The sequence below is a fragment of the Morone saxatilis genome, unplaced genomic scaffold (genome assembly GCF_004916995.1).
Source record: "Morone saxatilis isolate NCDOM2014 unplaced genomic scaffold, NCSU_SB_2.0 Contig14, whole genome shotgun sequence".
NCBI classification, from domain to species: domain Eukaryota; kingdom Metazoa; phylum Chordata; class Actinopteri; family Moronidae; genus Morone; species Morone saxatilis.
The window spans coordinates 5,073,930-5,085,386 of record NW_023339696.1 but is presented as its reverse complement, the minus strand read 5'-3'; the positions used below and the strand labels follow the sequence as shown (position 1 = coordinate 5,085,386).

The 11,457-nt window shown below is 40.9% G+C and overlaps 2 protein-coding genes across 3 annotated transcripts in view; both read right to left on the bottom strand.

Annotated features, from left to right (window-relative positions):
- Window positions 1–1,879, bottom strand: part of LOC118323071 (phosphoinositide 3-kinase regulatory subunit 6-like) — a 7,311-nt gene extending 5,432 nt beyond the window's left edge. Inside the window, exons 1-7 of the mRNA XM_035654991.1 lie at window positions 1,864–1,879; window positions 1,580–1,672; window positions 1,137–1,240; window positions 898–966; window positions 650–785; window positions 486–555; window positions 173–359 (exon numbers count right to left, since the gene is read on the bottom strand). Coding sequence (XP_035510884.1) covers window positions 173–359; window positions 486–555; window positions 650–785; window positions 898–966; window positions 1,137–1,240; window positions 1,580–1,672; window positions 1,864–1,879 — 675 coding nt within the window. The remainder of the gene's footprint in view (window positions 1–172; window positions 360–485; window positions 556–649; window positions 786–897; window positions 967–1,136; window positions 1,241–1,579; window positions 1,673–1,863) is intronic.
- A 260-nt stretch (window positions 1,880–2,139) lies between these two features.
- LOC118323749 (phosphoinositide 3-kinase regulatory subunit 5-like) lies at window positions 2,140–11,213 on the bottom strand. Of its 2 annotated transcripts, XM_035655811.1 has the most exons (18): window positions 11,074–11,213; window positions 8,572–8,686; window positions 7,897–7,997; window positions 7,733–7,801; window positions 7,482–7,620; window positions 6,846–6,915; window positions 6,555–6,732; window positions 6,287–6,458; window positions 6,062–6,130; window positions 5,113–5,966; window positions 4,786–4,911; window positions 4,105–4,236; window positions 3,897–3,990; window positions 3,718–3,794; window positions 3,516–3,609; window positions 3,318–3,400; window positions 3,090–3,208; window positions 2,140–2,924 (listed from the first exon to the last, which is right to left on the bottom strand). In XM_035655811.1, the coding sequence occupies exons 2-18, from the start codon at window positions 8,678–8,680 to the stop codon at window positions 2,777–2,779; spliced, it is 2,634 nt and encodes an 877-aa protein (XP_035511704.1). In that variant the 5' UTR covers window positions 8,681–8,686; window positions 11,074–11,213; the 3' UTR covers window positions 2,140–2,776. The 2 variants fall into 2 exon arrangements, with proteins under 2 accessions (XP_035511704.1, XP_035511703.1); XM_035655810.1 differs by lacking the exon at window positions 11,074–11,213 and having other exon boundaries at window positions 8,572–9,289.
- Between the last annotated feature and the right edge of the window lie 244 nt (window positions 11,214–11,457).

The window sequence follows — 11,457 nt, the reverse complement described above, 5'->3', positions numbered from 1 at the left end:
CAAAGTGCTACAGAAACCAAAACAAAATAACAAAAGAGACACTAAGGGCAATAACACATTAAAATCAGTAACAAATAAAAATACAAGTGATAAAATACATTTAGAAAAACAGCTAAAAGAGGAATTGAAAAGCAGAGTGCAATTTAACCTGCTAGTCCATAAACCTGCTTACGTCCAGAGACTGAGCCAGTCTGGAGCTTTGGCCGCTCATCGTCCCCAGCCCTGTCTGCAGCACACGTAGCACCACATTTTTCTCCATGGCTGGAGTTGTCCTGAGAGAACTGGAAACCTCCAAGTATGCTCTTATTGTTGCTTCCAGTCGAACTGAAAACACAGCTGGATCAGCAAGCACAAACACCCTGGAGAAATCGGCAGACAGGGAAGGAGACAATGGTTGTGATAAAATAGTTTTTTAGAGTTAAAGTCTGCACCATTTTCATAAATTCAAGTTCAAGTTATAATAGTCATTCAGAGGATATACTCACTTTTCTTGCAAAGTGAAATGCTCATTCTTCAGGTTTTGCTCTGCAATAACTCTCCTCTGATACAAGGAGCCTGTTGAGTTAAAGATTAGTCTGTTTAATTTACAGCATCATACAGCACTGGATTGTGTTTCTGAAGGTGTGTGCCCTCCGATAATGTACAATACCTGGTGTGATCATTTCCACCTTGATGCTCCTGAGAGTGCTCAGGGCCACAGCAGAGTAAGGCAAAGGTAGTATCAGCAGTTTCGTCAAACACTCATACACTACCTGGTACAGACTGGTAGGGATCATGGCACCTGACTGGAGAGACACAATAAGACAACAAATACTTACTTACTTACTTACTTACTAATAATCCATACTCAATAGTCTGTTGGTCCACAGTAATAAGCTTTTTTTCTTTGTGCCTTACCTGAATAACCACATAGTAGAGAGTGTGCAGCACTGGGATGACATGCATGTAGGATCGTGTTTTATTCATCTGTATCAAAACAAACACAAAAACAAAGTTACATTAAAATTAGCTTTATATGCAGTTAAAAAAAACTTTGACGACAAAGAGAGAAACATACAAGCTTTTTGAAATCTAAAATAAATGTTGAAATGACTTTGAAATGTGAAAGCAGAGTTGAAGGAGCAAACCTGGCTGACACCCTTTAGCTTCTTCTCCAGCTCTTTGACCAGCACTCGGATCGTTGAATCGCTGCAGGATGGATCGCTCTCCAACTTCTTATGAAGACTCCATCTAAGCCTTCCTGAAGAGCAGACAGACAGCAGTTTGCTTTATAATTAGCTGTGCACATTACACAGTGTGAAACAAATTTAGCTAATAATCTAGAGTTAGATAAAAAGATACCACTCTCATGTCTGTCTGTTTATTATAAGGCTACAGTGAGCAGCCGGTTAGCTTAGCTTATCATAAACACTGGAAATTGAAGGAAACAGCTAGTCTGGCTTTGTCAAAAGGTATCAAACCAGGGCAGCCTGGTAGATACTGAAGACATGAGAATGGTATCATTTTCTCCTTATACAATATATTATTGTTTCAGGCTTTCAAACATTCAAACTTATTTGCCACTAAGTGCTTTACATACCTTTCTGTGAAGCACTTTGACTGTTCATCTCTTTGAGAAGAGCCTGGACGTTGGTGTGCAGGCTGGATTCCACACTTAGAAGAACCACATCAGCTACAAGTGAAGATTATACACTTATCATGATTAACCCTACGGAAGCCGAGAACGGCCATGGATTTTTTTAATGCACTGTTATATCGTGATAACGACTTATTATTCTACTACTTCAAGCTCCAACCTGCTGCAAAACAACTTTGTCTATTACAGTAATTTCAAACGCTTAAAGAGGAAATAAAAGCACTTACCTGTAGGATCAACCATCTTCTGCTCTTTAGAATCAATAAGTTACACAGTCTGCAGCAATTCAGAGTTTACCATTGTAGCTTCTATGTTTCTAAATGTCTGAGAATAGTTTCCTCTGGAGGTTTCTCCACTGCTGCTACCTTTAAGTAAAATAATGTGATAGTAGCAGGTTGTGTTTCTTGTATGAGTGAGATAGGGCGTGAGTGACTCATAAGAGGAAGTTCATGAAAAGTAGTCACTTCTAAACAGGGAAAACAAAGAATAAACTGAGCTGACTGAATGATGATTTTATTGCAATTGTGTAACATACAAAAACATAATTAAATGTATTTTTGGAAAAATATATAACAAAACATGTTTTGAGCGCTGTCACTTGATAATAAATAGCTTATTTTATTATGCATTTCTTCAAAACAAACAGGATTTACTCTGTCGTGGATCAACAGACCGTACACAATAGTAATCAAGTAATCAGTTTTATGCTTCTGACAGCGGATTATTGACTGACAAGTAACATTCCTTTAAGACCCTGTGAAATCCTTCAAACAAGAACACCAACAACAGCAATTAATAGACATTCTTGTGCATATTTCAGATAAGGTTCACTGATAAAACTGTGTTTCTCAAAAATGTATTCAAGTGCCCACCGATAGAGCATTGCTAAAACCTTCTCTTCCAGTGACTGCAGCAATCAAAGATGTGATCAGGAGTAAAAAAACTGGAGGCAAAGTAACAACTCCTAATCACATAATGACACACCTTGACATCAACTACTGGACAAACCTGAAATCTATGTGGATCACTCTTTTTATTAGTACTGTTCTTTGCTTTCATCTATTCAGTATCTTCTGCATCCCATGTTGCTTCGGTTTAAGCGTCCTTGTGTAAATCACCTCCATGGATTTGTACACTATGTCAGGGATATGAGGCAGAGAAAGAGGTGATGGGAAGGCAGAGCAGAGAGCAGTAGGACGGGTGCAGAGGCTGGACTTGGCCAGGTAAGGGCTTGTAGGACCTCCAGTCTGAACTGCTTCCTGGTTTACAGCACACAGACACCTCACACCTGCACATACAGAAGACACAGAGTCACTGTGTGTGGGTCTGATAAATTCATGCACAGGTTATGACTAACAAATCAAGCTGAGTGAAGGACTAGTCTGTTTGTTTGAATACTGTACTTAGTTAAAGGTTTAAGCACGTGGTGGTCAGCAATGATGCTCTGTTGTACCTGGTGACACTTTGGATGAACTTCTTCTCATCCTGATCCAGACACACAGCAAATGTTGTCCCATCTTCTCCACCATTTACCTGCACCCTGTCCACCTTCACCTCGGATATGGAGATGTGCTGCCAGAGGATACGTGCAGGAAGAAGAGGTGTAAGAAGGGGGTGTTTCACAGGGAGGGTGTGCATGAGATTATAATGATTCATTTCAACACGTAAAACCACTATTCACCTGGTTGTAGCCCTTTTTAGACTTGGAACACTGCCTCTTCAGGACTTCTGTCATTGTCAGCTGCAGACTTTCTATTTTTGTATCTGGGCGGAATGGACACATCTTTGCTTAGAAATCACAATGCAGACACAGAAACCTACTAGTATATTTGCTGGAACGTGATTAAAAGCCTGGGACCGCTGTATCACTGTCACACACCTAACTGCTCAGGTTTCCTGCAGGCTTTGTAAAGATTTATTGATGTGCAAACCAAGTCTGTCTGGATCCACTGACTCCTCCCACTAACAGCCACCTGTAATCCAGACAGGGCAGATGTAAAAAAATAGCTCTGTTTGTGAACTTCAATATATATATTGTTTGTGTTGCAAGAAGTCTGTGGGTGTCAAAGCAGGAACTTTACCTTGTTATAGGCAACACTTAGTGTTAAAGGGACAGCCTCCCGTTCTTCATCAATTCCAAACCTTTTACTGGCAGCACCTACAAAAAGACAGCACACATCAGACTATATATGTGTGGGTGTTTGTGTTTGTCTGTATGCCATTGTGGCTGCCTGGGTGCGTTTGTCAGAGTGTTACTCACCCATGGCCTTAACAGCTCTGGTTCCAGCAGTGTGTCCGAGCTCCAGAGAGTGAATAAACACTTCCCTTCTCTTCTCTCCTCCCGCCAGGGTAAGCTGTGTGGAGGAAGAAAACCATATCTATTTGTTTATTATTTCACACAGGTATTGACTGGAGTGAGAGACTGTGTGTGTGTGTGTGTGTGTGTGTGTGTGTGGTTCTCCTCTTACCTCAGCCTGGTAGAGCTGCACCAGAACAGGTTGGTCTGCATGTCTACAGTAATAAAGCACCAAGTCAGCCAGCAGAGGAAGTCTGTCCATGCTGCCACTGCTCTCTGACACATCGCCTTCCTTACAGGCAGTCTGATTTACACACATATGAGATCACAATGAGAAAGTTATGTGCATACAGTTCACAATACAACCAAACCCACATGTGGTATGAGGTGAATAGAACCAGCATTTAATCTCTGAAGTGGTAAAATACCACCTTTATGTGGGAGTAGATTTTAGCTTTCATAATGGGCGAGGAGGGGGGACTGAATCTTATATTTTAAAGTTAATATTTCCTTTTAGGGTGAGTGAACAGAGCACATGCAGTGGTTCCTAGGATATTGTGGCTTGAGCACCACAATTTTACAATAAATCTTGAATGAGAGAAAGTTAAAAGACCCAACCCTGATTCTCCCCTACATACATAACCCTCCCTTATCTAACGCCTCTTCTTCTTCTCTGAAAGAAGACAACACTTTTTGTCTGTGAGGTGAGCTGTTTTCTGTCCCTACATTATTGTTAAATGTAGGAACTCATACAATTGCTTCTTGTCATTAATCAGAGTAAATCAGCTACTGTCTTCACTTATTATGTAATGTATGGACCAGAGAAAGGTGATGATGCCAGTATGGAGGGTACCTGACAAAGGACGTCAGAGGACAGGCTGAGCAGACTGAGGACATTCCTCTCGTACCAGGGATCGATCATACCCAACATCTGGGCTATATCAGTTGTACTGTCTTCCAGTAGACTGCCATTAGACTCCTGTCAGAGTTAAAGAATTATCACTAATCTGTAAAACACTAGTAAATCATTTATTAACCAGGAATAAAGCCATTAGTTATAACTTATACACCCATTATAAAGGGTGCGTTCTTATAAAAAAGGGAATTCTGCTGTATCTGTGTATGTAAAGTGTAAACAGCTGAATCAGCTGACATGTGACAGAGTGTTAGATATTCTCACCACAGAGACAGCAGCTTTGGTTGTACTTCCTGTCTGCCCTTCAGTCGGTGTGTGTCCTCCTCCTGCGCTTCCTATTGTTTTCCTTTTGCTGGGAACAAAGTAAAACTGCAGTTTGCATGTCTTGGTGAGTCTGGGACATTTACTCTCTTTCTGCTGCAGGTCACTGTATGCTCTGGCCAGCCTGCCAGCCTCCCTGTCACCTCCAAATACCACCACTTTGACCAGGGTGGGCACCTCTGCCACATCGCCTTCGTCACAGCTCAGGATCGGCCTCCTGAGGACACACATATGCTTCTGGGGGGAAAGAGGATCTAGGACAGCAGTGGATGCATGCATTGGATTAACTTTTTTGGACAGGGACCTGGAGTGTTTGAGCTGCAATGCAGGTCTATAAAGGTCTTTGGTAAAATCACTACGGTAGCCCATACTCTGGACACGGCGGCACATGCTCGGGCTGCGGGTATTCTTAAAAAGCATTGAGAAGCGCTCCACGCCCATGAGGGATCTGGACTTCTTTTTGGGTTTCTTTCTAAGCTTTGGTTGGCTATGTTGTCCTTCCTCTGTGTCCTCTTGTGTTGTGTCCTCACTGAAGTCACTTTCTACACCTGATGAGCCAGACGGCGTGGAGACAGCAGACCAGCTGGAAGAGAGGGAGTAGCTGGAGTCCCTCGAGGAAGAGGACGCAGTGGAAATCCGGTGGTTCTGAAACTCATGGTCCGCCTTGTTCCCCTCCAATTCGTCCTCCTCATCCACACTGGTGTCATTGCTATAATCCTCCTCTATTTCTGTTTTGAGGAAACAATCTGGAGGTGAGTCCAGGTCTGACTCACTTCCGAGAATGTGATTCAGAATATCTACACGAAGAAAGGGACAAAAAAAGTGAGAACAGTGAGAGATGTCTGGTAAATAATGTTGGCATTTTGAGAGCTGTTCAAACTGAACGAATTACCAAAGTTGTCGTTTTCCCAGGTGCATGTGTGACATTTCGGGAAGGGCAGCATGAAAGTCTCAACATCCTCTAATGAGAGAAGGAGACACTCAGATGAAGGAATCACTACTGTCTTGAAAAGCAAGTTCAGCATACAGGAAACAACTACGTTTCCTTATTGCAACAATATGCAAATGGATTCTCCCTCTAGTTTCTCAATGGCATTTCATGTTAATAGTTTCTTACCAGTATCCGGGCATCCATCAGCAGGAGCAGAGATAGCAAGGCTTTCTTTGAGCCTCTCCATGCTGTGTAGCAGACCTTGTCTAGCTTGGGCGAGGTCTGCTGTACAGGCTGCTGTCTCCATGCTGTCAGTCACTGCCTCCATGAGCTGATCCAGCTCCTCGGGCGGCTTTGCCTGGAGGAAGAGTTAGGTGTTTGTTTTAGGAAGAGACTGGGAAAAAATAAAGAGGAAATGTGCTTTTAAAACAAGTGGTAGACATTGATCAGTCACCTGCAGAGCAGTCTGGAATCCCTGCAGGCCGTGTTTGGTGCCCAGAGCAGCCTGAAAGCTGTGCAGGAGAAGGATGATGGTGACGTCTCTGTTGGAGTGCTGGGTGCTGCTCAGCTGCTCAGAGACAGACTGGATCTCTGGAGGGACGTCTTCATCTGGGCACACTAACAGCACTGTTCTGATAAAATAAACACCCACACCATACACAAGGAGGTGATGTGAGAATCTGTGTGTTAACTCAGTTTTTGATAACATACTTAATAGCTAGCATTATAGTTTGAATGGACTTACATGGTTTTAGAGGAGTGGATCTCAGGGGAAACACCATGCTCTGTCCTTACCAATCTTTGAAATGAAATACCTGAAACAAACATAGGCAGACAGTTTAGTATATCTCAGCAGATAAACACTGCCCCCATGTGGTCACACTGATACATGACGAATAGTGGTGGAGAAGGTACTCGGTACTGTAGAAAGTAAAAGCATTCAATTACTTTAGTAAAAGTAAAGTATTGTCATCAAAATATTCATTTCAGAATAATATACAGTATATAATATCAGTGGATCATAATTAGTAATGCATTAATGTGCAAACACCACTAATGTTGCAGTTGGTAAAGGGTGAGGCTTTATTTATTTTATACATTATATACTTCTGGGTATCATAATATATTAGTTGATTTATATTTGGTATTAATAATCTGAATCTGTAAAGTAACTAGTAACTAAAGTTATCAAATAAATGTAGTGGAGTAGAAGTATTGTTATAATATATTGTTACAGTATTTTTTCTGGGGATTTTTTCACATTAGTTAAGCTACTGCACAATCTGCCTATGTACCCTCTGGCAACTGCAGAAGTACAAGTACCCCTGATGGGGAATGACTAGTGCAGATTAGATGCAGTACATAAGAGCTTCAGTGCTACCTGGTGCTCTTAGCTCCTGTTGGATGAGATTCAGCAGACGTTTACTGGCAGAGCTGCAAGGCTCAGGCCAGGCCAGGAAACTATGGAACAACATGTAGGCCTCCTGCAGCACGCTGCAGTCTGAAGCCACAAGAGGAGCCTGCAAGAAGAAACCAGGTAAAATTAGAAATAGAATAATATAAATATCTTATTGTGCAATCAATATCCATCTGCCCATTTTCCTCTACTGATTATGAATGAAACCCACTCACTTTTAGGAGGGTGGAAGAGAACAGGAGAGTGAGGGGAACCACCAGTTCATACCGATACTGCTCTAGCACCTGTAAAAGACAGAAAAACTGAATTGAAACACGCTACTATTCATCATATTACACTGAACAGCCTGGATAATGGTGTTGGTGGTTCAACTCCTGACCTCTTTTGTTTTCCTCAGTATTTTCTGTAAAAGGATGAGGAAGTTGTGGGGATCTCTTTTGACAAGTTCCTCCAAACACCAGCGGTTTATGCACAGCCCAGCTAGTCAGACAAACAGAAATACACAACTTGAATTTATTTCTCCTTTTAGGTTTCATTCTGATGACAGGCAGTATAGGCAGTACTAACACATTACAATACACATTAACAACTAATATTTAGAAATGCGCTGAATGAAAGCAAAATGATTACGCTGTCCCTCGTTGCCAAAGTTCTGAATGAAGTATTTCAACATGATCTTGCATTAGCCAACATTATACTCCCCCATGCTGTCTCTCATTTCTCATTCTCTGTGTCAACACTTTCAATTCCCATCTGTCTCTATAAGATAGACAGTATGTTCCCAATAGGTTAGCTGGGTGTTTGTTTTCAAAATTTAACAGGATAAAAATCTACTTTCTGCCTCCATCATTCAATTAATATTTCAGTTCAGCAGCAGTGTGTCAGAAAATCTACAAACTGTTTCCAACAACACTAGTTTTAACACATCTGCAGCTTACTTTTTTCAGATGTAAATTTCTGAACTGAGGACCCAGGTTGTGTTATCTGTATCATATTTTCAGCCTTGTTTCTGCATTGTGTTAACGTTAAAGGCGGGTATGGGATTGGGTCTTACCGTTCCAGAGTTGTTTGTCAGGAGTATCGAAACCGAGGTCACAGAGGCAACGCTCAAGGACATGCTGGATACGATCCTCTGTGCAAGAGCTCTGCTCCATCTTCTGCATGCTCTTCTGCAGAGGCATCACAACGTCCACAGAAAAACACAGAAGATAAACCACCAGGAAGTCCCAAAATAACAACAAGAATTACACCTATTATTGTGTTCCGGTAAAACAACATATTATGTCTCTTCAGTGGTCCAAACTTCCTGTTATTGCTTTTGCCAACACGTTAAGATCATTATTGTCCCCTTCCAGAAACAATCAAACACAATCCAGTGTAAAAGCTGCTCCCTCGCACTAGATGCAAACAAAAATGTCCACAGCAAAGACGTCAAGGAAGAAAATACACTCTGCCACTTCCTACCAAAACCAGTGAGTCACTGACTGTGCGAGTGGACCGGAGATGAGCTGGTCGAAAACAGCAGCCACAACTTCTACTTTTTCATTCTTAATATCAGCTGCTGACACCAGATTTTATATGACTCACAAGACACATGGAAATGAATCTTTCAAAAGGACAACTTCCTATCCGATCCTTATGAGTTTTGTTAACAAGTAAAGACAAGAATTTAAGGGGTTGTATAGCAAAGATGAAAGAATCATTCAACTATGTTAAAGCAACAAAACCCCATCAAGTACAACAGTTATGAACAAAACACAGAATTTGTGGAATTTGCTTAAAGACCATATACCTTTGGTCCAAACACACAAACAACTAAAACCACACTGACCAAACAATGAAACTGACATTTTTGGAAACAATAACATTTCATTAGAGACTTTTTCCAGGCAGGGTCTGTAGCAGTGCCTGCTATAATTAATTTAAAAACAAAAATTCAAATTAGACTTCCACATCCCTCTTAATGAGAAAAAATATTTTCCCTGGTAAGTATATTTGGCCTCCAGGATGTGCATACGGAAGCAGTAATTGTGCCCAGCTGTGGCAGATGTGTCACTGTGACCAGTGTTGAATAATGTGTGCAGTGACACAACTGGAGAACTGGGGTCACCTGTGCCCATCAAAACAGGAAAGGCCTTCCGGGAAGCAAACTAATCCTTCAGTTGCTTTCTTAAGTCCAGACAAAGGCAGAAACTGCTTCTTTACCAGCGGTCACCAGTCAGTAAAGAGTATGTATGTGAGTAGGGCAGTGGTTTCCAATCTCTTTCTGTCTGCTGTACCACCACAACCTTGTCTGATGAACTCAAGTACTCTTTCACAACACCACCAGTCAGGTTCCAAATATGTTCATTTAAATGTTTCTTAAACTGGATATTATTTTACACTATCAACTACATACAAGTAGATATTATTACAGTACTTTTTCATACAACTGTCAGAGATAGTATTTTTCTTTTAACTAGTGGAAGACACAAGACATTTCAACCATTAAGCCATGAATTTTAGTTAACTATTTATTTTCTGATTCACAAATTATAAATCAGCTGGACCTTACCCATTCATTACTTTTAGCCAACTATTTTAACCATTGTTCCAATACTTTTCAGCTTTTTAACTTTAGTCTAGCTGTTTCTTCCTTTTCTAATTCTCTGCTCACTTGCTATCCAGTTTTCATGTGGTCTTATTTGCAGAATGGAGGCGTTCCAGCTGACTCAATATGTGGAGCTATCTCCAAATTAGAGGCGGATTTCTATTTTTTCCAGACTTGTTGATGAGCAATGCACACCACAATCATTCCATGGAGGCTAGCCCTCTAGCATGACAGTCAGCCAAAATTGATGTATTAGTCTAAGAGTAAAATAAGTTGAAACTCCTGAACTGCAAAGCACAAAATGACTACCATGGACATACAACATGTTGAACCATGAAGACAAGCAAATCTTACGTGCAGCAGGGCAACACAGGCACAAGCTTAATCCATCTTCTGCAAGCAAGCCTGTCAATTGTCTACTGAGGAAGCAGGTGTTATTCCATTGTATTATGTTAGGCTACATAATCCAGCCCTGCCATGCAAACGTGACTGTTACTGACACAATGCAAAAATTACTGCTTAGGCTTCTTTAAACATTAATATGATTTAAATACAGGTGTCCCCTAGACTATAAAGAGACCTTGATAATACTTATTACATCTTTCAATGAAGCAAAATTTGTACTACTGAGGCTCCTTTCAGCACCTCATTAATCTATTTAATTCTAAACATAAGTATACTGTGTAACTCTGAATGCACTGATAGGAGCTTTTAAAAGAAGAGGAACAGGAAATCTGCAGAGGTTGAATAACACTTTGCAGTTAGATCTGATGGAAGTTGTGTAACAGAGCCTTGTTCCTACTAAAGAGAGAATATATGAAATGAAAAAATATATGAAATGGCACGCTGGCCAACTTGACACAGGCAGGGGACATACAGCTACATGGAACATAGTGTAAAGATTGCGAAACATAAAAAGAGATTAAAAATGAAGAAGTTAACGGCAGTGAGAAATATAAGTCTTACCGATATCTGCAGTTATCAGTGTCCTAGATCATCCCAGATCAACCGCAGATGAGGCACATCAGTGGAGGGAAACAATACAGAGACCACATCTTCCTGTGTTAGTGCTATTCAAAAACAGACCCTCTGACTAAAGTCCAGAGAGTGCACGCTGCAAAACAGGAACTGAATGAGTGTTCATGTTGAGCTAGTTTACATAAGACACTAATGCCATAGGAGGAGTTTGATGGTGCTGACTATTTATGTTTAACAAATGCCGTCTCTTTGGAGATAAGTCTCAGTCCTACACAGCCAGAAAATCATCAGGAACAAACACTATTTTACTTGTATATGCTTAAATGAGGAATGTAAATAAGTTTTATTATATGTTTACTATGATGGATTGCC

Coding starts and splice junctions, on each gene's coding strand:
- LOC118323749 (XM_035655810.1), bottom strand. CDS start 8,698: ATGCCTCTGCAGAAGAGCATGCAGAAGATGGAGCAGAGCTCTTGCACA. Junction 7,621..7,732: donor TCTCTTCCACCCTCCTAAAA/GTGAGTGGGTTT, acceptor TTCTTCTTGCAG/GCTCCTCTTGTGGCTTCAGA. Junction 6,733..6,845: donor ATCCACTCCTCTAAAACCAT/GTAAGTCCATTC, acceptor TTATTTTATCAG/AACAGTGCTGTTAGTGTGCC.